This window comes from Electrona antarctica (genome assembly GCF_951216825.1).
Source record: "Electrona antarctica genome assembly, chromosome: 8".
NCBI lineage: Eukaryota > Metazoa > Chordata > Actinopteri > Myctophiformes > Myctophidae > Electrona > Electrona antarctica.
This window is the reverse complement of record NC_136789.1, coordinates 54,652,909-54,679,874: the sequence shown is the minus strand read 5'-3', so window position 1 is coordinate 54,679,874 and position 26,966 is coordinate 54,652,909. Positions and strand designations below refer to the sequence as shown.

The following is a 26,966-nucleotide window of genomic DNA, read 5'->3' as shown; positions in this document are numbered from 1 at the left end:
ATATATTCTTTGATTACTTTACAAAAATATAATAAAATAACAGCAACAAAACAGACATTCTTCTAACTGGGGATTGTTTTAACTTGACCTAGTGATATTTTTCATCTTATTTTCCAGAGTTTGGCCAATACAACACACAATCCACCAAAAATGAATCATGTCTTTCTTTCTCAAATTCCTCTCTGTATATAGCCTACCATACCCGCATGGCTTTATTATATTTCTCTATGGGACAGGACATTTATGTTCTAACTCTAAACTCTGTTACACCATCTCAAGACATATTTTTTTACACATTTCATTTTCTTCCTTCATATTGAGTCACGCCCCTGTTTACTTCATAATTTATCATATAATAAATAATTTTACCAGACAATGTGTTCATGATTGATATTCAAAAAATCACATTTCTTTATAAAATCGCTCTATAAAAGTTGGTAGTTGGGAATGCTATTCCAACTTCTACGGTACTATATATTTTTTTCTTTTGTTTTCCAAGAATTTGTTCATTCATTCATTCATATTTTATTGGTGGTGGAAACAACGTAGCAAGAAAAATGAGTGTAATGAATGTAATAACATTTCTGTATTTCTACTTTGGACATATAAGAGACATTTATATCAGAATTTATCTATTTCCTCTTATAATTACTGTTTAATACAAATACAATGCAAAATGGATTGAACCCAAGCACTATGGCTTGTTTCCATTAGGGTTCTCTATACTCAATTCATTACTAGTTACAGACACAATACTATGCAAAAACATACATGAATAGACTTTAGCCCTATTTTCATTCGTTCACAGTGGACAGTATCCGACACCAACCAGTGGGAGGCAGCATTACAACAACTGGCATCTAGAAGGAGATCATACTTCATTCATACCCACAATGCAATGGAGTTGTGAAAACAAAACAACATGGCGTCGTGTTGACTGCTGCTGTTGGCGTTGTTGATACCATTAATCAAAATACGAAGAAAACATAAACGTGTCGTTTCAACAGTGTTGTTTAGCAGCAGGAGGACGTTTGTTAGCAGCTGAAACGGAAGCTAAAGGTAGCGGTGGAGTGGAGACGTGGTGTACATAAAGTCTCTTTGACTTAGTTCTAATCGACTTCGTTCCACACGATCACGGGGCTTGTAAACAGCACCGACTATTCCGTTATTGTTTTGGACTCACAATGGTGTATTTTTAATCAAATATGAACATGAACTTAATAGGCAATGCAAGGCTGACGTCACGGTAGGCTGTCAGTCACGCCCTCTAAGGTCACGCCTACCGGTGCCATCTTGACTGTGATGGCCTACATACAGCCTATATTAGCTCGTAATGTAGGGTAGTTCTCTAAGTAGTTGGTGTGTCGCTCACATGCTAGTGCTCATCCAGCAGTATATTACGTAAAAATGGGATTTACTTGTTGTTTGGAAAACTGTTCCACGGCTTCTCACCATCGATGGGGTGAGAATAAAGGGGCTAAAATGGATAATGGGGCAACGTTTCACCGCATACCCAAATGGAAGGTCCATGAGTCAAGCCAGGTTTCCGAAATTACTAAGAGACGTCGCATGGCCTGGTTGTCTGCTATTCGTCGAGCCAACTACTCCTTTGACAACGTTCCTAAACATGCACGAGTGTGTTCCCGTCATTTCCATTCTGGTGAGTTTAACGTTATGTTCCTGTTGTGCATCTGTGTGACGCGCGCACACACAGATGTTGCATGCCACTCGATCCTTGTCCCCTCTCTGTTTACTTCTCTTTGTGCATCCACTTCGGATGCTATCGATGCTCGGATACTATTGATGCATCATGGAACAAAATCACGTTAAATCAGATCAGTGCATGGTCTTAGTAGCCATTTACCTAGCCCTTCTCGGGACCCTCCGTAAAGTTTCTGAAATGTGGATGTTACTTTACGTAGGGTCCCTATGCATTTATTCCACGCGTTATGGTACACAGATGTACATACCCTCCGTGCAGGCCGTGCTGCGGCCTTTTGGTGGTGGTGAGATGTTTCAAAAGAAGCATAAATCGGCTTTAGGAGACAACGGAAACGTGAGAGAAATTTCATTTGGCGCAGAAGCCGTTGTATTTTTTGTTTGACCGTTTTGGCTGCTCTGAAATTCTCTCTTCCTTCCTTCCTTGACTTCCTTATTGACTTCCCATTGTACCGCCTCCCGCACCGGGACAATTTATGTATGCTTGGATTGTATGCTTAAAATAGCCGAAGCTCACAGTGTATCACGCTGTGAGCTTGTAGATCGGCTATCAGGCAGACTATCAGGTACGGTCGCCCCTTTTCCATCTCGCTCCACTACTCTACCTAGCTGGAAATAACAAACATTACATAATTAATGCTGGTGATTATGTAAAAGGTATTATCATATTAATTTATAATTGTTTAGTTCAGTCTGTATAGAGTGTCACAGTCCCGCCCCCTTTCATGACGACGCCAGGACCAGGAAATAATTCCCAATGCATTTTCCCCATAGACATTTCAAAAAGTATTTATTTAAAGACCTTTTAAGTGTCGTACGAAGCCAACTCGAGTCGACTCGTGACAAATCATGGCAACAAACACAATATTTTGGAAAAACAACAAGTGTTGTAACCTGCCGTGTTTTTCTTCTTTCTAATTATTTGTTTAGCTCAAAACATTGTTTATTGTCATGATTCGTTACGACAAGAGTTGGCTTTGTCCGCGGCGTAAACGTGTTTAAATAAATACTTTTTGAAAAGTCTATGAGGAAAATGAACGAGGAATTCTATTTATCTCCGCTTCTCGAGGGGGCGGGACTGCGACGCTCTATATCCATGGAAGAAATGTGTTTAATAAAACTAAGTGGATTGTTTACACCGCACTGTCTCATGTTATTCTTTCTTGATTTTACTCGAGTTGACTACTATACAAGATAATTTCAGCAGGGAGAGAGAGGGATATACTAAATGAACTGTTGACTAAGTTGGTAAAGGGGTGAATTGTTTGGTATTCAATTCAACAACAATCTGTGCAGAGCTCAAAAGCGTGTCATAGAGGCAATGAGGGCCACCCCAAGTGTAGGGCTGGACAGTGGACTGGGACTAAAATTCGGCCCAGTCCCACCACAACTGGCATGCAGATTCCCAGGCTTGGAAATCGTCTATTTTTGTTAAATTCCCATTGACAATGAATAGAGAATTTACGTCATGTGTCTGAGCAAATCGACATGTTACGTCATGTCGATTGGGCGGCTGTGGCTCAGGAGGTAGAGCAGGTGTCCAATGATCCATGGGTCGGCGGTTTGAATCCTGGCTCCTCCTGTCTACATGCCAAAGTGTCCTTACGCAAAACACTGAACCCTGTATTGCCTACAGTGGTTGCCACCATTGGTGTGTGAATGTGGGAAGTGAGGACGCTGGCGTTGACTGTTTGCCGCTTCACCTCCCAATGTATGAATGAATGGACCATTGTAAGTGCTTTGAGTAGGCACGTAGTGCATAGAAAAAGCGATGATAAGAGCGCCCCTCACTTCACACAGGTGTGCTTTTTCTCAAGATGGGTGCGTTCGGAAAATTCACAGTTTCACACCGGGAGCGCACTTGCCTATTAGTTTGTATTGGCATGGCGGTCAGTGTGACTGTATGGAACGCACCCAGTGTATCAGAGATGATACACATGGTGCTGATTTAATTCCATTTGTGGTATGCCTACTACAATTACCTCTGTCACAATTTGTTGCACAAACGTCTGAATCTGCCACTTCTGAACGTTTCCACTCTTCGATCATTAACGTTGATTGTTCTATTCTCTGAATGGACCGTATACACTTCTTGCAAATTCGACATGATTTGTTTACTGTTCGCTCCAATGTTACACCAACTTTATACAAACGTTGAAATACCTTATTGGGTTCTCCTTTGTCATATTTGTTGAGTTTTACACAAAACGCCATTATTTCTGCAGTTGTCTTTGCAAAGACGGCAGACGTCATAAATATCCGACATACAGTAGCTTGCTCATGTAGAGAGTAGAAACTAAACAGATCTTGTTGTTTTGTTTTGAGCGGGGTATCTTTCAAGGCGCATGCGCACTTCAAGCATGAGGAGCAGACTATTTGTGTTACGCTAATTGGCTATAAGAGTGTATGTCAACTGTCAAGGCAACTACTTACGCCCACTTTTCTTTTCTTTTCTTTTTGTGTCCGGGTAGCTCAGTTGGTACTCTCGCCTTTGGAACACAATTTCATGGGTTCGATCCCGGGCACCGCCAACTCAGAAAATGAGTAGCATGGCTTGGTGCATGCAGCAAGTCGTGCGGGAAGTACTGGGAGCTGATGGTAGGTGTGGCGCTCCACCTCAGCAATCCATCTCCCAGGGGTCTAGCGCATTGTAACGGGGATAGACTCCCGCGTGTTACCGGCTGATACCGACAATAAGCCACTCCCGACCTACTTTTTTTTTCAAGCTGCCTATGGGCCGAAGTCCAGACTCATATGCGGGGAGGAAGCGTCAGTGAATCCACGCTATGACAGTACACCCAGATATACGCGACAAGGCGTGACAAAAAGCCGCTCGCGGCAGGAGTCTCTTCCTGGTTTTTAGACAGCTGGTGGATGGAAATGAGGGAAGTGTGGGAAAGGGTTTCCGGTTTTCTGGCCGCCATTTCCACCCACCAGCTGTCTAAAACCAGGAAGAGACAACTACCGCGTATATATCGGTTTACTGTCAGTCTGGCTATTGTCTCTGACGGGCTGTGTGCGTGTGCGTGTGCGTGTGCGTGTGCGTGCGCGCGTGCGTGCGTGCGCGCGCGCGCGTGCATGCAGAGAACAAGACAAGATAACCGATTGATGGGCAGCAGATCTACAAGCTCTCAACATGTCATGCTGCAATGAGTTGTGCGCTTGTAGATCAGCTATTTTGATTAAAAACTAATAATAAAAGTATTTATTTTCATGTTCGAATCCCGTGCCATCGAACAAGCTTCAAATATATATCTTTTTTGGGGTCAGCCCTAGTCGTCACATCACTACATGCTCACACTATTTGATTTAGCTGTTAATGTTGCTGTTGGAATGAGTCAATAATTTGTGCACAACGTCATGTTCGTCATAATGCTGCATACTGTGCTTTTTGAGTGCAACCACTCCAAGGAACAGCAATGTCCGTGTTAACCTATGTTTGTGTGTGACTCATGTGTGACTATGAGTACCAGTAGGGGCGCTGTTGTGCCAGAAACAGAGAGAGAGAGATAGTGCTGCACTGTTGCCTGCTAATGAGAGAGAGAGGGGGGGGGGTTGTTGCACCACTCAGTTCACACGGGTGTGATTTTTTTTTTAGAGAGGAAAAAAACATACATTGAATATATGTTTATTAACTAAGTTAACTAATTGACTATTTTTGTTGTTTTCTCTTCAGGCAAACCAGCCATGGAAATGTTCGAGTCTGATCCTGACTGGGCACCTTCATTACACCTGGGCCACACGGAAGTGAAGGCCTCATCGGTTGCCCGGTTTGACCGCAGGATTAAGAGACAGCAGGCTGCATTACTGAGCAACACTGGCCATGCAACAGCACCTGCTGCTCCCCTACCAGGTGTTGTGGCCCCGCTGCTTGATGAATTCAAATTAATGTGATCATAAACACATAACAACCAGTGCTAAAAGCAGCAATGAGCTTATATGCATTGTTTTGCTTTGCATCATCTTGACTAGATCTGAACTAAACATCTCACAGTCTAACTGAGACTGAGTTTGAGCTTTTAGGGAGGGGCGGAAGTGATGTTAATGAAACGGTTGCACTTGATTTAAAACTAAACGCAGAACAAAACTAGAAATGCTCTCTGTCGAGCTGCCAACTTTCACTTTGCACACAAGTTGGCCATGAATGGCCTACTTGTGCGCGAGCAGAGCGCGCAACTTATCTCTCACCACTACAATGGGTTCTAAATGGTAAATGGTGCATTTATATAGCGCCTTTATCCAAGGCACTTTACATAGATTGTGCATCAATTCACCCATTCACACACACATTCATACACCGATGGCGGCGGAAACCATGCAAGGCACCAACCAGCACATCAGGAGCAATTGGGGTTCAGTGTCTTGCTCAAGAACACTTCGACACTAACTCTGGGGGAGCCCAGGTTCTAAATATTTAAGTTTACATTTTAAAGTTTACTATATATATAAGTTTGAAACTCAAATTGGTTACGTCATCCACATGTGTTGTCCCTCGGAACAACCGTTTTTACATAAACATACATAGTTGCGTCATCAGCAATGCCTGATTGGCCGAGCGACGCAACCTACATACGGAGCCGATCCAATTGGCCGAGGGGGCCACCGACATACGCAGCAAGCTGCCAACTTACGCTCTGATTGGCCGAGCGACGCCACCAAAAATACACAATGCACAATCCCTGATTGGCCGAGGGGACCACCAAAAATGCACAATCCCCGATTGCCCGAGGCAGTCACCAACATGAACATATGCAGTCGAAAACAGTACTTGCGCTCTGCTCGTGCAAGTAACTAGCCAAAATTGTAACTGATAATATGATTAATTGACCAGCCCAACTTTGATTGACTTCATTGAGGTCAAATAAAGGCTGCTTATTTGATCGAAAACAATTCCCCATCCCTACTTGTGAACATAAAGTTGTTGCTTGGGAATGTATTTTGGGTCACAGCCCATTGTTTGAACTGCACTTATTGGCTACTTTCACCTTATTAAAAACCATTATTTGCATCGTTTGAATCACTCTTTTGATACATTTCCCGTGTGTAATCTTTTTTTTAAGCGTGATGTCTTCTACAATACACTGTATGTAGTATATATAATCTTATTTATATCTTATATAACTTTATAATCTTTGCACCCAACGTTCATATGTTTGATTTTAATAACTGGTGACCTGTTGACCACTGCGTCCAGTCATTAATGTCCCTTTTCAATTCCTTCATTTCAGGCCAGTGTGTGGAGGCCAGACTGCAGGTGAAGATGAACTCTCCAGACTCAGACAGGGACGTTTCTATTAAACAGGAACCTGAAGACATTCCTATTAAACAGGAGGAACCTGAAGAAGACATTTCTAGTAAACAGGAGGAACCTGAAGACCACCCACACCTCAGTAAGTTTCATGTGCTCTTTCTTTGTTATTTTCTGTTCTGTAGGGCTGTCAAAATATCAAATTTGCACTTTGGAAAATAATATAACAGCTAAAAATCTCTACACATACAGAGCCACATCATACAAAATAAATCTGTTTAATTTCATTGCTAGAGTAAATACATAAATTATCCAGCTTTCTTTATTTTTTATTTTTTTACTTGCCTTTTAACTCATTAAAATTAAAAGTTATGCGCTTGTGGAACCGACTCATTAATCTGCCAGAAGGTAGGTTAACAAAAAAGGTCTTCAACTGGGATAAAACCTCATTCACACCAAAAAAGCTAATACATGAATTAGCTTTTTATTTCAATGTAATCTCTATGCAAATCAGCTTTTTAAAAAAAAAAACTCCTCTCACAGATGGAGAAACAGCGAATACAATGTAATGATTCTTTTAGTACTGCCACACGGTCCCCTAGTACCCGGTTCTCACCGGGGCTCTGTATAGCAGCCTGTGAAGGCTGAACGCCAACTGTGGCGTGGACTAAACACACACCCATAAAAACGAATATTAAAGTTTTTAAATGAGCAGATGTAGATCAATAGACAGACACAGAACTAAACAATATAGTGGAGAAGTTTAACCACAGCTCCAGTCCGTCCGGTGGTCACGAGCAGACGCGGATTTACTGTAGGCAAAGTAAGGCATTTGCCTTACTTGTTAACGTTTTTGCCTCCCCTCAGTCGAGCGGCTTTTTGTGTATTATTTGCTATGTATTTGCAACCTGACTAATGGAAGCTCATGAAATGTAGACGACAGATCGACACCCTAGTCATACTGACGTGGTGACGTGATTGGCTGCTTCTAGTCAATGGGACAGCAAGCAACCAGCCAATGTAGCCAATGGAAAGGGGAGAGGCAAATATCCCTGGCAGCCACGCAGGTGGCAAAAAGGCAGTGAGTGCAGAGCGACGCAGCAGAGAAGCATGCTCACACTTACGGGGTGACGGGGAAAGAAGAGCTCACCACGTTTGCAATGTTTGAACGTCACTCGATATAACTTCAAACCAAACCCATACCAGCTGAAACAATGCAGCACAGCCAATGCAAAGCCACAACAAAACATTGAACCACGCACAGAACGTCGGAAACGGACGCAAACAACGGCTGCGAGGCACAAGGTTGTGACACATACACGTTACTAACATAATAATCAGACTAATATGGGGGGAGAACACAACAGCGCGACAGCACTTCTTTCACCTGACAAATATCACTGTGATCATTTCTTGTTTAATTCATTTTGATGTCTCACGATCGCAGGATCCCGTGATACATGTGCGAGACCGACACAGGACGTCTCTCTGTCTCTCAATCTCTCTCCCTGTCAAATTGACAATTTGGCCAATGTTTGGCCATTTTGTATTTTGTTCATTACTTTTGACACATTCATCTTTATTTCTTTTTATTTTAGAGGTATTAAAATGGCTTCGAAGTCCACTTAAAGTCCACACATTTTTTTCTTTTTCTTTTAGAGGTATTACAAAGGCTTTAAATAAATTGTCACTTTACAAATGTGCAGATTCCCTTTATATACAGCTACACTACACTTAATATTTGTTTACTCTTTACTTTGTGAAAACAATGTTGCACAAGATAATCTCATCAGGGCCCCCCAAAAGCATTTAGGGTCCCTAAATGCTATAAAACATACTTCTGTGAAATATAGTGACTGTGAAAAATAGTGACACCATGCAGTCCTTATTTACACCCTCTGTTCACACTGTTTTAACATTCAACCTTCATCTAAAACCCATGTCACATCATCAAAGTCCTATTCTATTGATTCCTTCATTCCAGACCAGTCTGTGGAGTCCAGCAGCCTGCAGGTGAAGATGAGTTCTCCAGCACCAGCCGCCACTGTTTCTCACCAGTTGTTTCTCATCGCCATCCTGATGAATAGAAATGGTTTGTTTTAATGCTTGCTGCTGTTCTTTTTTTTCCTGTTTTGTTGTAGCTGCTACCCAAGCAACTTTCCACTATACAATTATGGGAATATGATGATATTATATATTTATTAAGTGTTAAATAGCTCTATATTCTGATAGTACTCTACTCATTGCTATAGTATAGATAGTGTTCTACCTCTATAATCCCATTCAAATTTCAATACTTTATTTTGGGCTCGAGTAGCGAGCCCACTGTTTTTGTCCACTCTTTATTCCCTGTGGTTATACCGTCTGGAGCACGAAAGCTCTGAAAATGATCAGAGGATAACGCAGATGTGACGCCTCCTCCCCGCTTCTGTTTTCGTCTAATCTTACTTCAAAGTCCTTATTCTATTCCTTCATTCCAGACCAGTCTGTGGAGTCCAGCCAGCAGGTGAAGATGAGTTCTCCAGCACCAGCCAAGACTGTTTCTATTCAACAGGAACCTGACCGCCTGGACCTCAGTAAGTTTCATGCTGCCACCCAAACAACTTTTCACTATAAAATTGTTAGAAATAATAATGTCTGTAAAGTCCTCATCATTACAAGGAAATTCACAGAATATTTATCTCCACTATGATCGACAAGTGTGGGAAACTGCCTCACAAGACTTATTTATTATAATTTTTTTGATAACAAAATTAACCTTAAAAAAAGCTTCAGTTGCGGAAATTGCCTCAATCATGGTAATAATAGATAGCATTAACAATCAACAGTTCAACACCAATAAGGCAGTGGTTTTCAACTCTTTTCATATCACGATAAATTAATGAATGTAGATGTTATAACAATAATTTAGCTCTTGAGAGTTAATAAGGGTCCATTTGATTACTAACTACCGCCTACCGACACTGCCCGTCTTGCCCCCACAGTCTCACCAGACTGTCCTCTGAGACACGAGGTTACTCCGTGGTGGGAAGTACAAGAGAATGACAGCTTGGCACACGCGACAGTAACTTGTACGTTTTATTTTTGTAGAAGAGGCAAACTATTATTGTTTATGCCGTTTGCTTTGATTGAATGATTGATTGAACACATATTGTATGATTGAAATTAAAGTGTTAGTGTCGATTATCGTGTATTAATCTAATTATAGTAAACTAATACTATTATACTAAAAAGGATAAAGATCAAGGGAAAAGAGACCTTTTTACAGTACAATGATGTTTCAAGTTTACACTCTACACGTAAAATAAACTGCATAAACAATATATTAGTTTGCCTCTTCTACAAAACATAAAACTTACGGTTGCGCGTGCCAAGCTGTCATTCTCTTGTATTGTACTTATATTATTTATTTGTTTCCCACCAAGGAGTAACCTCGAGTGCGTCAGACTATCCAGCAGCCAGCTATCCACCTCGGAGGAAACTCTAGTAAGGCCGGCAGTGTCGGTAGGCCAATCAGAGGCAGGCGGGGCGATACCATGTCTATGCTCGGACGTAGAATAGATATACGCGCGTGAGTGGGTGAGAGACTGGAAGAGCTCCCGTTTTTTAAAGGGAGATTTAAGACGTTTTAGATCATGTCATCTTGTCAACGTCGCAACACAAATCATCCAAACTATGAAAATCACAACTGTGTGAAGTGAGCGGTGCACCACGGGGACCCCCACAAGGACCCCCTGGGGGTCCCCGGAACATCCAGTGTCCCAGGAACGGCCCAGGGCTCGTACTGTAGTGTACTCTGTTACACTTTACTCTGTGCTGTACTCTACTGGCCACTTTAGGTGTTGCAGCATTTTCGTGCTCGCACATACATACATACAGACACGGACATAGCTCCGTAATGGAGCGGAGGCACTGCTCAAAAACCACAACATCAAATAATCAATTGAAATAGTGTGGTTTAAAGAACTGAACTTTATTCCTACAAAATTACGACCGTACGTTCACTATGATTGAGTCGGTGGCCCAAGCTGAACGCGGAAGTGTTGGTCTGTTGGATGCATATAGCCCATTGATCGCCGTGGCAACCTCAGCCACCCCAGCCTAGGCCTGATTAGGTGAATTCCCTACACATGCTAAATCCCCCAAACCTGTATCTTGATGGAGTCACTCTCCACACTCTCCAGCCAGTCATGCAGCTACACAGACACATCTCCAGGCACACTTTGGTAGGCCTATAGGCCTGTCCTGTTTGGATGACAATATAGCCTTTGCAACAGATATTACTTTCAATCAAAAAAGACGAGGCTAGTGTGAGAGTAGATACTCCCGAGTACTAGCCCGGTCATAAATATTGCACAAAGTGTTGTGCGCAACCGGCGTATTCCATATCCATCCATCTTCAACCGCTTATCCGTAGTCGGGTGGCGGGGGCAACAGCAGCACCAGAGAGCTCCAGACTTCTCTCTCCATATTCCATATACGTATTCCATATATACGGAAATCAAATAACTCGGCTTATATTAGAATTAGTTATATTATTATATTATATTAGTTTTTTATATGCTTTCTTCAACGCCACCCCTGGTAATTAACCCCAATAGCAGCTTTTCAGTGCCTTCTGCCAGCTCTATTCATATTTTTAATTCATCATTTTAATGCCAATAGAAAAATCTGTGATATACACACTAGATCTCATTCTGACACGGCAATCCTATAGTATTATACCCAGTCCTGATGGTGGCGGTAACTTCACCATTATGCCGATTTTGACCAAATAGAGCGAATCTGGCGATAGCACTTCCGGTTCAACGAACAATAACATCCGCTAGTTTTTTGCACTGTGCTACACAGTCAGATGTCCGGGATGCTAAGCTATCATCGTATATTTTTATATCTAAGTCAAATTAAGCTCTAATCAAGCCCCAAATATCGCATTTTACGCAGCGATGCACATAAAGACCACACACGTGCGTGATCGACCGTGCACGTGAGGTTTGGAGGGGGACATGTCCCCCACCATATTTTTGTAAATACATTTAGGATGCTTTTTGCTGTGCAAAAGGTGACACCTAGGCTTATATGAAATACTTAATTTACAATATTGTTTCTTTATCTCCATTCGTTCTCATTACAAATGTCTTTCCTGCCAAATACAGTTTGTATTTTTAAACTGTTTGAAAATATGTATGTAACCATAACTACTTGTACATTTAGAATCAGTTGGCAATAGGACATAGCTTGAGTGTTGATTAAAAAACAATCCCTTAATCTGTGATTTGTTTATTTATCTCCCTTTTCTTCAGATTATAAATTGCCAGTGGAGAAACGGACCGACTGTGACAAGTGTGGGAAAATCTTCCAAACAAGCGGTGCACTCCAAATACACCTCAGAACTCATACAGAAGAGCAACCCTACCAATGTGACCAGTGTGGGATAATGATATGCAACAGCAACGGTCTCAGACGTCATCAGATGATTCATACAGGGGAGAAACCCTACCACTGTGTCCAGTGTGGGAAACATTTCAGGAGTACCAGTGGTCTAAAAACTCATATGAAACATCATTCAGGGGAGAAACCCTACCAATGTCACCAGTGTGAGAAAAGTTTCAGCACCCGAGGCAACCTCAGAACTCACCTGAGAATTCATTCTGGAGAAAAACCCTTCCTCTGTAACCTGTGTGGTGAAAGGTTCAGCAGTAGCACTACTCTAAAAAGTCACCAGAGAGATCATGCAGGAAATAAACGCTATCGCTGTGGAGTGTGTGTGAAAAGTTTCAACACACGCAGTGAGCTCAAAACTCACAAGACAATTCATATGGGAGAAAAACCCTACCACTGTGAGAGTAAGGTTCAGGTCATGTCAAAAGGCACCATAGAGTTCATACTTGATGGGAACCCAGTGAATTCATACAGTTAAGAAACGCTATCACTGTGGGCAGTGTGGCAAATATGGCAAATACAGTGAGCTCACCGTCACTGCAAAAGTAATACAGGAGAGTTTCAGTCGATTAAACCATTTCACAATGGAGAACACATTTTCAGTGATGGAGTGGGATGAGTTTTGAGATGCTTGAAGTTGAAGTGTTGCATCCAAGAAGCCATTTGTGAATTATGTGGCCCATGTGTATTACAGGGGTAATACCATATATCATTACCTTATTACGGTAATGGTATGGGCAGTGACCTCATACCTGTCTAATTTCTTCCCCAAAGTGAGTGACACCCACAACACCAGGTTCTCATTCTAATACTGTGGAATGTGCTGTTAAAGAATGTGAATCAGTGGTTTCTTTCAAAACAGTCCTTAAAAAGCATTTATCAGGAAACTACAAGTGGAGTTAGATATTAATTCACATTGAAATGAGGAGTCATACACCACTGACGCGTTTCCTTTTTCTCCTCTGTAAATATAGCTATTTGTATTTGTTGATGTTGCAGCCCACAAACATTGAATGCCATTGACATTGATTGAATGATCCACTTTTGAGTGTTTGTGTAAACACAAACATATTGAATGCCATTCCATTCCGACTCCTGTGGTACCATAATTATTACGATACCTTTAAGTATAGCCTACATCTTCATTAATTCATACATTTTTGTTACATTATTTTATTGGTGGTGGAAACAACGTAGCAGAAAAATGAGTGTTGAAATTTAATAACATTTCTGTATTTCTACTTTGGACATATAACCAAACTGTACAATATTGTACTCATGCTTTTATGAAAAAGTGAACGATTCAACTAAAATTCTCAATCTACAACAATGTTGGGCAGGATACTCTATGAAGGGGTATCCAACACCGACAGTATCCGACACCAACCAGTGGGAGGCAGCATTACAACAACTGGGATCTAGAAGGAGATCATAGTTCATACCCACAATGCAATGCAGTTGTGAAAACAAAACAACATGGCGTCGTGTTGACTGGCTGGCTGCTGGTGTTACATTTTGTCTTCAGACCATGTTAACTCCAGACCGCGTCAACCGTCGCCGTAGAGACGGACCCACAACGGCAGATGTTCACAGCGAAATAATGCGTAGCAGTCCGCGTCAATGCCTGTCTCTTCCCTTTATGTTAATCACAATTCCAAACACATAGCCTACCGATGTGATTCTTGTCTTAAGCGTCGGGCAGGCGTTGTGTGGACCTTAGCCAGGTTTTGTTGTTGTTGTTGACAGTCACGGGAAGAAGGGGTTGTCTTAGCCCAAACATTTAGACTCTCGTAGAGGTTTTTTTCGGGTTGTCTGACTCTTCCTGTTTCTCAAATAATAAATTAGCTTTTATAAATTATATTCTATTCGCCATTGGAGTATGAGTATGTGTCACGTACATTAACCATGTAGCCCAGCATGTAGTGCGTGAAAATAAACGCATTGATGAATGAAGGAATAAATAAATGTTTCTGACGGGATTCGAACTTGTCCTGCTCTCAGCATAAGTTCACCCGTCTGGAGCATAGTCCAATGAGCCATTCTATCCACAACGTTCAGTAACCGTAATCACATCATGGAGTATAGAAACAGCCATCAACGCACCAAACCTAGGTTAAGTTGAGACCTCAGTCACCACACTGGTTTACAACATAGCTGTTTATTACCGATTTGTTTCTAAAAGCATCTCTCACCATCATCACCTAAATTCACCTTATAGTCATTATGTTATACAGGCTACTTAGAAATTGTAAACATATGAAGCATTATGGGTTAGACAGTTTCTTTATAACATGACCTCAGACAACACACACAGATCATCAAGAGGCAGTAATTCAGCCTAACACATGATTTAAGTTATTTTATTTGACACATCCCATACATACACAAGAGTAACATTCTTGCCTTGCCCTGTTCTACAGTGTGTAACAAAAATGACCACAAAAGGGCACACACTCAGGACACTAAAGGACAGTGTCGTCACAGTGGTCGCAGTCATACATTGCAGTCTAATCCTCTGTATCGGTTTGTAACCTTACCTTTATCTGATGGAGCATGTGACATTGGTTGGCAGTGTATAAAGGCACCATAATAGATTTGGGTAGGGTTGAACTAAATGATTTAGGCATTTAACAACAATGTTGCCTCAGTAAACCAGGATAGCAAATAATCTATAGTATCTAAATAGCATTCCATCTAAATGTAATTGTAACCTTTGCAGAAGTATCCATGGTCACCCAGGTCATCAAGAGCAACAAGACAGGTCATCGTTTTATTTTTTCTATTTTACACTCAGTGCCAATTTCTTAAAATGTAATCCTGGGTGCGCTAACCTCTGCCAACCTGGGGAGAGCCCAAATACAAATGATGGCTGGCCAACTAGAACAGTGGAGAGTGGATCGAGGGAGATGCACTGGTTTATGTGCAGGCTGGGAGTTGCCTACACACACCCAGTGAAACCATAATTCACAAGATGAGCATTCAATCTGAAAGAACATGAATACATTGTTATTCATGTATTTAGTTAAAGTTCACTCACATTTAACAGCTTTTGTATTGAGTTGTGTTCTCTGTCTGCATACTGTGAAATAAAAATGTCAATCAATCAATTAATTAATTAATTGGTTGATAATTATATGTAGGCCTATGTATGTGGGTTTCCATTTTATGTTATCTATGAGATAATGAGGTCATTATTATAACAAACTGTTTGTCTACCTATAATGCTTTTATGCTTCATATATTTACAATTTCTAAGTAGCCTGTATAACATAATGACTATAAGGTGAATTTAGGTGATGATGGTGAGAGATGCTTTTAGAAACAAATCGGTAATAATAAACAGCTATGTTGTAAACCAGTGTGGTGACTGAGGTCTCAACTTAACCTAGGTTTGGTGCGTTGATGGCTAGTTCTATACTCCATGATGTGATTACGGTTACTAAACGTTGTGAATAGAATGGCACATTGGACTATGCTCCAGACGGGTGAACTTATGCTGAGAGCAGGACAAGTTCGAATCCCGTCAGAAACATTTATTTATTCCTTCATTCATCAATGCGTTTATTTTCACGCACTACATGCTGGGCTACATGGTTAATGTACGTGACACATACTCATACTCCAATGGCGAATAGAATATAATTTATAAAAGCTAATTTATTATTTGAGAAACAGGAAGAGTCAGACAACCCCTTCTTCCCGTGACTGTCAACAACAACAACAAAACCTGGCTAAGGTCCACACAACGCCTGCCCGACGCTTAAGACAAGAATCACATCGGTAGGCTATGTGTTTGGAATTGTGATTAACATAAAGGGAAGAGACAGGCATTGACGCGGACTGCTACGCATTATTTCGCTGTGAACAACATCTGCCGTTGTGGGTCCGTCTCTACGGCGACGGTTGACGCGGTCTGGAGTTAACATGGTCTGAAGACAAAATGTAACACTGGCACTTAATAGTTAATACCATTAATCAAAATACGAAGAAAACAAACGTGTCGTTTCAAAACAGTGTTGTTTAGCAGCAGGAGGACGTTTGTTAGCAGCTGAAACGGAAGCTAAATGTAGCGGTGGAGACGTGTATAGTCTCTTTGACTTAGTTCTAAAATCGACTTCGTTCCACACATCACGGCCGGGCTTGTAAACAGCACTGACTATTCCGTTATTGTTTTGGACTCACAATGGTGTATTGTTGCTCAGTTATAGGGTGCTATAACCTTAGAGCCTATAACAACCGGCGGTCGCCAGCGTCGCCTCGGGTGATTCGGAATGAGGTAGACCAAGGAGTTAGATTTTTCCGCTTCCCAACATGGAAGCGGCATCACGGACCTCAGATGGAGGAGTTGACAAAGAGGCGTCGATTGGCTTGGCTCTCAGCTGTACGGCGCAAAGACTTGACGTTCCACGACATACCCCAGCAGAGACGTGTTTGTTCACGGCATTTTCACAAAGGTAAATTACCAAAAACATGAAACTGCCATGTTGTCTCCCAACCTTGTTGGCTGAATCATACTTGGATCAGACTTCTTAACTGTTAGGTCTCAGTGCGTGAGGGTAAATGAGGTCCTGTCTTCTCTGTAGCCGCAATTTGCAACTCTAGATTTCTTTACAATGGGATGAATCTAGAGTTGCAATACCCTCCATTGACTCCCCACTCATCATTTTGCGTTTGCGATCTGCCGGTCTTAAACGACGTTAAACTCACCAACATTGCAGCTGTAGTCCAAGCTTGAATTTTGCTCTTTCAATCTGCAGAACTTGTTTTTCATAAAAATCCCCCGTAGACATGTTATGAGCTACTTTCTGTCCAAAATATTCCACAAGTGATATTCCGCCATTTTGGAATTCTGCGACGGGCCGTAAAACAAGACGTGAGGGGGAGCATAGATATATATAAACTCTAGATAGCTCACCCGCGCTGTTGGCCAATGGAGAGCGACGTCGTTACGTGGCGGCCATCTTACCTCGGGACACATAACATTGGGTCTATGGGGCATGTACTCTTAAATGACCATAACTTGCTCAATTTTCAACCGATTTTCAAACGGTTTGGTTTGTTATAAACGTCAGAGACGTCCGCATACTTATATGCTTTTATACGACGTTCATATAAAAAAATAAATTAAGCCGATAAGCGTCCTGAATCATAGCCACGTTGACAACGTTTGTAATAAACCAACCCGTTTGTAAATCCGTCAAGATTTGAGCGAGTTATGACTGTTTCTGTTTGAGCTGCCATTGAACATACTGTACTGTATCCCCGATGTAAGATGGCTGCCGGGTGAACGACGTCAGAAACTCCGCCTTGAGCCATCTAGTGTTTATATATATCTATGAGGGGGAGAGCTTGTTTAATAGAAGGCCGTGCGTGACGGGGCGTCGCGCTGCGTCGGCCTCTTCTTTGGGTGTCTTACCTGTGCAGGTAAGATTCTATTAAACAAGCTCTCCCCCTCACGTCTTGTTTTACGGCCCGTCGCAGAATTCCAAAATGGCGGATCGGAATATCACTTGTGGAATATTTTGGACAGAAAGTAGCTCATAACATGTCTACGGGGGATTTTTATGAAAAACAAGCTTTGCAGATTGAAAGAGCAAAATTCAAGCTTGGACTACAGCTGCAATGTTGGTGAGTTTAACGTCGTTTAAGACCAGCAGATCGCAAACGCAAAATGATGAGTGGTGAGTCAATGGAGGGTATTGCAACTCTAGATTCATCCCATTGTAAAAAAATCTAGAGTTGCAAATTGCGGCTATCTTCTCTGCTGCTCTCTTCTACTGGTTCTCCCCAAGGCTGTTGTCTCTCCTCACTATTGTATATTCTGTATACCAACGACTGTTGTAGCAATCACCCTAACAGGTATATTGTCAAATTGGCTGATGACTCTGTGATTGTTAGCCTTCTTGAAGACAATGAAGTACAGCATGGGCCAGTTGTCAATGACTTCATATCCTGGTGTGACAAGTCATTCTTACAGTTAAATGTGACCAAAACAAAATATATGATCATCAGCTTTAGAAGGACCCCTCCCAGTCCTGCTCCTACATGGTGGCAGCGGTGGCCGAACGGATAGCGGCGCGGTCTAGATACCGGAAGGTTCCCAGTTCGAACCAGCCGTCCGACACGTTAAAATTACCACCGCTGAAATGCCCTTGAACAAGGCATCAACCACTACGATGAAATGTGTTCTATGAGCAGGGCCTGGCTGGAAACAAGTTCTTGAGCTTAGCCCAGATACCCTGGGTAAATATAGATTTAATTTCATTTCATTTCATTTCACACTCATTAAGGGCACAGAAATTGAAGTTGTAGAGAGCTATAAATACTTGGGTGTCGTTCTTGACAACAAACTCCTTTGACTCTCATGTTGCCTCTACATCAAAAAAAAGTCCAGCAGTGTCTCGTCTGTAATGATGACTCTTTTCTATAGAAGTTTTATTGAATCTGTCCTCATGTTTTGTATGGTTGCCTGCTACGGTAATCTGACCCTGGCAATCAAGAACAGGCTCAGCAGCCTTGTCAAAGTGGCCAGTACAGTAAGACTTCTGGGAGAACCCAAGCCCAATTCATAGAACTGTACAAGAGGCAGTAACTAGAGCCTCCTCCCTCCTGGAGGTCTCGGATCACCCACTTGGGTCTGGTCTGAGTTTGAACTGGTTCCTATCATTTAGCTGGGGACCCCCTGGAACTCCCTGAAGGACCCCTAGTTTGAGAACCACTGATATAGGTATTAATGCAACTCGACTAGGGTAGCCCAGCTGTGTTGCTCCACATGAACTTAATTCAACTGTAACAGAGACAAAAAGACAAGGTAACAGATTGATGGACAGCAGATCTAAAAGCTCTCAACATGTCACGCTGCAATGAGTTGTGGGCTTGTAGATCAGCTATTTTGATTAAATAATAATTATAATAATAATAACAATTATTATTAATGGTGTTCTAATAATAATAATAACATGTTTGAATCCCGTGCCATCAAACAAAGCTTCGAATATTCAATTTTTTTGGGTCAGCCCTAGTCGTCTAATGTTTTGACAACATCACTACATGCTTGAACACTATTTGATTTTGCTGTTAATGTTGCTGTTGGAATGAACCAATTTGTGCAGGTCATGTTCGCCTTTATCTGTAATGCTGCATACTGTGCTCTTTTTTTTCTTTTCTTTTTTTTTAGGGAACAAAAAAAACGTACATTGAATATATGTTGACTATTTTGTTGTTTCCTCTTCAGGGAAACCAGCCATGGAAATGTTTGAGTCCGATCCTGACTGGGCACCTTCATTACACTTGGACGGTTCCGGTGAGCCTTCCTACGTCCGAAACGGTCGAAGTGACAGAATTACCGTGTTGCAGCTTTTGTGCTCGGACATACATACATACATACATACATACAGACACACATAGCTGCGTAAAGGAGTGGAGGCACCGCTCAAAAATGTAGGACAAAATAACCTCTGGAAAGGCATAATTTTCAAGATGGCGTCCACGATGGCTGCCGGGAGCTATGCCAAAGTTTAGAAAACCTTATGCCCATACCTAACACCACGCCAAAAATCTAAAATTAGTTACCAAGTGCACAATTTCTTCGATTTATTTTTAATATATTCCCAACCTCTCTTAAAACGGGTTCTCAGGGACCCCCGGAAATGCTTTGGCCATGTCTTATTTATTTTTTCCTCATCAGATTCCTCGACAAAGACTCCATCATCTTGACTAGATCTGAACTAAACATCTCACAGTCTAACTGAGACTGAGTTTGAGCTTTTAGGGAGGGGCGAAAGTGATGTTAATGAAACTGTTGCACTTGATTTAAAACTAAACACAGAACAAAACAAGCCAAAGTTGTAACTGATAATATGAATAATTGACCAGCCCAACTTTGATCTATGCCTTCATTGAGGTCAAATAAAGGCTGCTTATTTGATCGAATACAATTCCCCATCCCTACTAAGTTGTAGCTTGGGTCACAGACCTTAACCTCCCAGTTGGGTTGGCCCATTGTTTGAACTGCACTTATTGGCTACTTTCACCTCATTCACGTTAAAGCCATTACTTGCATCATTGGAATCACTCTTTTGATACATTTCCCGTGTGTAATCTTTAGTTAAGCGTGATGTCTTCTACAATACCATTTATAAACTGTATGTAACCGGACACTATAGGTACATATTAGACGGACCACAGACTTATCATTAAAGTATACAATCTTTATTAGAAAAATGCAATATATAAAATATGGACTTTATTACGAGCAATTGATATCAAAGTTAACAATAAAAGTAGAGACAGATTAAATCATACAAGAACATTAGCTTTCCCTAGTAACAATAAAACCTACAGCTTAATTCAGTATGGCTAAAGCAGTGACCACTGACTCGTGATCACATCAAAGACAAACTGCTACCGCTGAGCACACACAATTAACACATAGGTGTGGGTTCTCAACCAGCCTGTTCATCAACTTTAATAAGTGACTGCACTACTCTCAGCGTGGACGACGCCCCAAACATATGACCATGGCAAGCACCCCGTTCTCATTGCATCCCTCTTTTCAGTGCGAGTTGCTAACTCCCTGCTTATCTCCTTTCCTCGTCGGAACAGACTGTCGTTCCCGAACACTTTGGCATCAAAGCCCTGCTCGCAACCCTCTCTCTCGTTGCAGTAACACGGCTTGCTGCAGCCCCCTCAGTCACGGAAGTGTTTGGTCCCGTGCCAACTTCTCCCCTGTAGTTTTAGTTCACACCAGAGACACGCCCACATTACTCGTCATACCCCACCCGGCCACATGTATATAGTATATACAGTATATATACCATTATCTTTGCACCCAACGTTCATATGTTGTTTGACTTTAATAACTGTTGACCACTGCGTCCAGTCATTAATGTCCCTTTTTAATTCCTTCATTTCAGACCAGTGTGTGGAGGCCAGACTGCAGGTAAAGATGAACTCTCCAGACTCAGACAGGGACGTTTCTATTAAACAGGAACCTGAAGACCACCCACACCTCAGTAAGTTTCATGTGCTTTCTCTTTCTTTCATATTTTCTGTTCCGTTGTACAGCTGTTAGAAAAACAACACACAGATCTTTGATGGGCCTTTTCCTCAATTTTGAGGTGAAACATTTGCTGAAATGAACAGATCTACAAAATCTCTAGCTTGTATATCAACTATTGTATGTAAAGATGTTACCCCCCCCACCTTGTTGTAGAGGTGGGGGGGGGGGGGGGTGCGGACTAAGTACATGGCAAATATATATGGTGAAGTAGCCTATTGTATTACAGATTATTGCAACAACCACCGCTGTTAATGAAAAAAGAACACAGGACCGCCATATATACTAAACTTTCAGCGATTCTGCCAATAATCTTATCTAATATTCTTTGAGACTCACATCCAAGTTTTTTTCAGCGTCAACCAAGGAATCACGTGACATTGATGCCATTCCACTATTCGCTCATACATGACATATATGTGTAGGCAGAAGAATAGAAAGAATGTGCATATCTTCAATCAATTACAATTGCATATATTTTCAGATTTCAGTGCATGAAACAGAATTCGACAGATTACATTCTGCACTTTTATCATCTGAAAAAAGGGGAAAGAAGCATATTCTATCAGATTGAAAAACTGCCTACTGGCAGTGGCACAACTAGCTAGCCTGACAGACACTGATGTGTCTGGCGGACACGCTGGACAGCCTACATACAGACGAACCCTATTTAGACTTTACTCCAAAATCAAAGCCCACGTGTGTATTGTGTTTTTTTAACATTGTTTCATGACTCAAACGAAACAAGTAATTAACATAGAACTTCTAAAAATTACTCTATGTATTTTGTAGTATGACTTTGCATTAATCTAAGTAGGTGAGAGCTCAATTTCTACATGGAACATTTATAATGGAAGAATTGTTTTACATTTTAGAAATCCAGTTTTCACTATTATGTTATTGTTCTGCTCCTAGGCATCCTGCAATTTTTTGTGTGTAAAGAGGAGGTTTCTCATGGACAGGAGAGGAGCCCCAGTCTGCTCCAGGAGGAACCAGAGCTTCCACACATTAATGAACAGGAGGAGATACTTCAAAGACCAGAGGAGCCTGATGGGTCAATGTTGACATTTCTAGAAGTGAAAAGTGAAGTTGATAAAGACATCTCTTCGCACTGTTCTGAAGTTGAAGTTGAGCTTGAGTATGACACTGAAATCACTGACGACAATGATGATTGGGGGGAGACGGAACGTGTCCACACCAGAGAAAAACCTTTCCACTGTAAACATTGTAACAAGAGTTTCACTCAGTCAAGTCACCTGACAAGCCACCAGCATAGCCATACGGGAGAAAGACCATTCCAATGTAAACAGTGTGACAAGAGTTTCACTTGGTCAGCTTCTCTGAAAAGACACCAGCATGCCCACAGCCACACTGGAGAAAAACGTTTCCTCTGTACACATTGTGACAAGAGTTTTGCTAGCTCCGAAAATCTGAGGAGACACGAGCTTGGATACACTGGATACAGACCACATCCGTGTACACTTTGTGACAAGAGATTCATTATGTCAGCTGATCTGAAGCTACACCAGCGTGTCCACACTGGAGAAAAGCCTTTCCAGTGTAAACATTGTGACAAGCGTTTCACTTGGCGTCCTTCTCTGAAAAGCCACCGGTGTATCTGCAATGGAGAAAAACCATTCGACTGTAAAACATTGTAACAAGAGTTTCAGTCTGTCTTCTGACCTGAACAGACACCAGCTTACCCACACTGGAGAAACAGCTTTCCACTGTATGTAAACAGTGTAACTATAAAATAGGTAAATGTGGCGTACTAGTTCTTTCTGGTGTATGCATTAACCAAGACTGTGCATCTGTCAGGATGCAAAGAGTGGACGAGGAGACTTTACTTCCTTTTGTAAGTCTATTAGTCCAGTACTTCACAGTATCATTTACAGCAGTACTTTTGATTGATTGAAATTGATTGATTGATTGAAAATTCTATTAACAGTTTGCAGAATTACAGTACATTTCAAGCACAAACTCAATACAAAGGCTGTTAACTGTGAGTGGACGACCCAATTAAGCATTACACTTGTTTACAACAGGGTCCACCATGTTCAATTCATCAAAACATTTAGAGACGTACAAATAGACACTTCTATATAGACAAAGAACAGTACAGGAATTCATCATAATGGAGGTAAAAAGGGAAAAGAAACATATACAGTGAGGGGAAAAAGGGGGGGGGGGGGGGGGGGGGCGGTGGGGGGGATTCAGATTTTACGGGAGCCAGTTTCGAATTGCAGCCATCCGTAGGTGCCCTTTGAGAGCGGTTTTGAAGGAGTCAAGGGATTCGCATGTCTTAATGACTGTTGGTAGGGCGTTCCACATTTTGGTGGCATATGTGCTTTCTTTTCCTCTGTAATGACAAAATAGAATAAGTCTATAATTGGTCACTGTCATAATTCATAATAAAGGAGTATCCAAACATCTTTACAATCAAGGCTCAATATTAATATTAAGACAACTGACTTTTCATTATGGACTCATGGAACTTCATGTGGAGGCAAAAGTCAAATACACCGTTTTTTTGGTGGGTTTTTAAATTTTTTTTGTTGCTTTTTTCTGCCTTTATTGATAGTTTACAGTAAGTTCACAGGAAATGAGGGGAGAGAGATGGGGAATGACACGCAGCTTTGTCGGGATCGGGAGTAGAACCCTCAACACACTGGATTACTAGCCTAGGTGCCCGGACTGCTAGGCCGACCCGGGACAAATACACACAGCTTCAACCTTAAACTTGACTCGTAGTACAAAGACAATGTCTTTAACTATTACATTTACCTGTGGTTTATTTTCCTCAACTCCCATCCAGATTCCTCCTGTTTTATCTTGGTTCAATTTAGCTCCAGCTACTTAATACAATAAAAAATGTTTATTTACAACATCCATTTAATGTGGGACTGCAACTATCCATTGGCCTACGTTTTTAATCCTATAATATATATATATATATGCCTATATATCAACGAATCAATCAATTGATTGGATACTTTATTAGCAGTTTGCAAAAAAACGGACAAGGGTACAGTTTAATACAAATACAATGCTAATAGATTGAACCCAAGAAAGCACTATGGGTCAGCATTAGGGTCCTCTGTATTCAATTCATTGAAACTTGTTTTTTTTTGTCTGACAAGTTATTGATTAACTGTTGCACTCCTAGATGGACGTTCTCTTCTCTACAGGTCTGGAAGGTCACAGTACTGTTACTGACTGTAAACCGACGGACAGTACCCGACAGTACGGACAGTACCCGAGACCAACCTGTGGGTGAGTGGGAGGCAGCAGGAATAGACGCCTTAACAGATGACGTCACACTGATGAGCAACAGCATGCGCGCACATAACGGCAGCAGAAGAACACCACCTCTCATAAGATGCAATTGCGTAATTGTCATTTCCTTGACGATGACAAAGCAAAGTACTATACGCACACACACACTCACATTTCTTGTTTTGATTAATTGAGTACATAAGAAGCCCAATGGAAACAAGCCATAGAACCTAGCTGAATTTTATTGAACTGTACTTCCCTGTGCTTTTTTCCCCTCTCTCCTGCAAACTGCTAATAAAGTATTCAATCAATCAAACTTACCTGGGTTGCAGTTTAGAGGCAAATGTTTCCAGTGGAAAAATGGCAACCAATGTAATAAAAAATAAGTAAACCTAAGATTATTATTTTGTACAGGATCTCCTCTGGTCAGTAAGAATACATTGAGATCTCTAGCAGGAGCACTCATCCAATGTGCACATCATGGCTCATGGTACCATAGCACAACAAAGGGCCTTCAACATATTGATTGATTGAAGTATGTATTTACAGTTTGCAGAATTACAGTACATTTCAAGCACAACTCAATAAGTAGAGAAAAAAGAATCCTGCACACTGTCTTCACTTAAGTTAGATTTATTGAGCAACGTTTTGGTCGTCAGACCATCAGGCATAAAGAAGAACTGACAAACAGTCAGTATAAGTACAACTCTGGGATCAGCGGGGGCCAATCAAATGCCCCACGCCAATCCGTTACCATGGAGAGGGACTGCCCACAGGTGAGTACAGGTGGTATATTTTTTCCATGATAAAAGGAACATTTATATACACCAAATAGAATAAAAATAGCTACAATGGAATAAATCAATCAGTAGAATAAGGCAATATACACAATAAAAATGGAATACCTTTAAAGTGTACTGACTGAGGCAACAAATTAATATTGGACAATTAGCATGTCCCTGGAGGGCATAATATCCAATACATGTATTGGGGGTCAGAACTAATAAATTAAACGTATATGGAGGGTCTGTACTCCAAATACACAAAAAAGACATCACACACAATGACAGCGGGACATAAAACAGCATAGAACCAAAATATCGAAAATAATATATAAAAAAACCCCAGAGGTGAAAAACCTCAAAATCACAACATCACATTTAGTAAGAGTTTAAACCTTTTGGCGCTAGGGTGTTGCAAGTGAAGATCCAATATGCCTCACGTCTCTTAAGGAGAAGGTCATGGTTTCCACCTCTGGGTGGCAGAGGAACCATCTCCATACCAACAAAGCGTATGGTGGATAATGGATATGTCATTAAAATGAACGGCAACCGGGTATTCCCTGTCGTTTCTGCAAATAGAGCTTTTATTTCTTATAGCACAACTCAATACAAAAACTGTCAACTGTGAGTGGACGACACCATAAAGTATTAGGCTACACTTGTTTACAAGAGGGTCCACCATTTTCAATTCATAACATTTAGAGATGTACAAATATACACTTCTATATAGCCAAAAAACAGGAAATCATCAGAGGAGGTAAAAAGGGGAAAATAATATACAGTGAGGGGAAAAAGGGGTGGGGATTCAGAATTTACGGGGGCCAGTTTCGAATTGCAGCCGTCCATAGGTTCCCTTTGAGAGAGGTTTTGAAGGGGTCATGGGATTTGCATGTCTTAATGACTGTTGGTAGGGCGTTCCACATTTTGGTGGCATAGGAGCGAAATTAATTTAGTCCCTTGTTTGTGCCGAATCTGGGTTGCACATGGTTTGTTGAACTCCCTCTGGTGTTGTGGGTGTGGACTTTGTTAACATTAAGGAAGTATTACAGGTAGACATGGGTATCTTGGTGGAGTAGCGAATCTTGTGGACCAGACCCATTGCAAGATGCTGTACTTTGTCGTCAACCCTAAGCCATTCCAGCCTGTCAAAATGGGCAGGGCCAGGGTGAGGTGGGTTCGGGGAGTGAGGCCAAGTAGTAACCTGACCAGTTTGTATAAGGCTCCAGACATCCCAAAACAAACTGGTCAGGCTACACATATGCTCACATTGCTAGGGTGGGATGGCTCCGAGGTGGTAGGCTACATGCAATGGGCTGCATGGTCAGTGGTCACTACACACCACAAAGACACAGGCCCATCCCATGTACCTGTCAAACTACTTCAAAAATGTCAATAACGTCCACAGTCACACCAGAGGGAGCTCCACAAATCACGTTCAACC

The 26,966-nt window shown here is 41.5% G+C and overlaps 2 protein-coding genes across 7 annotated transcripts in view; both read left to right on the top strand.

Annotated features, from left to right (window-relative positions):
- The first annotated feature begins 921 nt into the window (after window positions 1-921).
- LOC306927439 (uncharacterized protein) overlaps window positions 922-26,966 on the top strand; it is a 79,936-nt gene continuing 53,891 nt past the window's right edge. The window contains exons 1-6 of one of the 3 annotated variants that reach the window (XM_079507185.1): window positions 969-1,660; window positions 5,396-5,572; window positions 6,948-7,109; window positions 8,952-9,059; window positions 9,448-9,543; window positions 12,271-14,248. In XM_079507185.1, coding sequence (XP_079363311.1) covers window positions 1,408-1,660; window positions 5,396-5,572; window positions 6,948-7,109; window positions 8,952-9,059; window positions 9,448-9,543; window positions 12,271-12,887 — 1,413 coding nt within the window. In that variant the 5' untranslated portion in view covers window positions 969-1,407 and the 3' untranslated portion in view covers window positions 12,888-14,248. Of the gene's footprint in view, window positions 1,661-5,395; window positions 5,573-6,947; window positions 7,110-8,951; window positions 9,060-9,447; window positions 9,544-12,270; window positions 14,249-26,966 lie in introns of those variants that run through there. The other 2 variants (XM_079507186.1, XM_079507184.1) reach the window with 2 other exon arrangements.
- LOC306927451 (uncharacterized protein) lies at window positions 16,392-24,765 on the top strand. 4 transcript variants are annotated; one of them, XR_013790513.1, is made up of 5 exons: window positions 16,392-16,863; window positions 19,644-19,712; window positions 21,325-21,423; window positions 22,383-23,322; window positions 24,634-24,765. XR_013790513.1 is itself a non-coding variant. In XM_079507202.1 (4 exons), exons 1-4 carry the CDS (start codon window positions 16,593-16,595, stop codon window positions 23,123-23,125), a joined length of 1,182 nt encoding a protein of 393 aa, XP_079363328.1. In that variant the 5' UTR covers window positions 16,392-16,592; the 3' UTR covers window positions 23,126-23,363. The 4 variants fall into 4 exon arrangements, 1 of the variants encoding a protein (XP_079363328.1); XR_013790514.1 differs by having other exon boundaries at window positions 22,383-23,224; window positions 24,634-24,728; XR_013790515.1 differs by having other exon boundaries at window positions 22,383-23,224; window positions 24,656-24,695.

Coding starts and splice junctions, on each gene's coding strand:
- LOC306927451 (XM_079507202.1), top strand. CDS start 16,593: ATGGTGTATTGTTGCTCAGTTATAGGGTGCTATAACCTTAGAGCCTAT. Junction 16,864..19,643: donor TTCACGGCATTTTCACAAAG/GTAAATTACCAA, acceptor TTTCCTCTTCAG/GGAAACCAGCCATGGAAATG. Junction 19,713..21,324: donor ATTACACTTGGACGGTTCCG/GTGAGCCTTCCT, acceptor CCTTCATTTCAG/ACCAGTGTGTGGAGGCCAGA.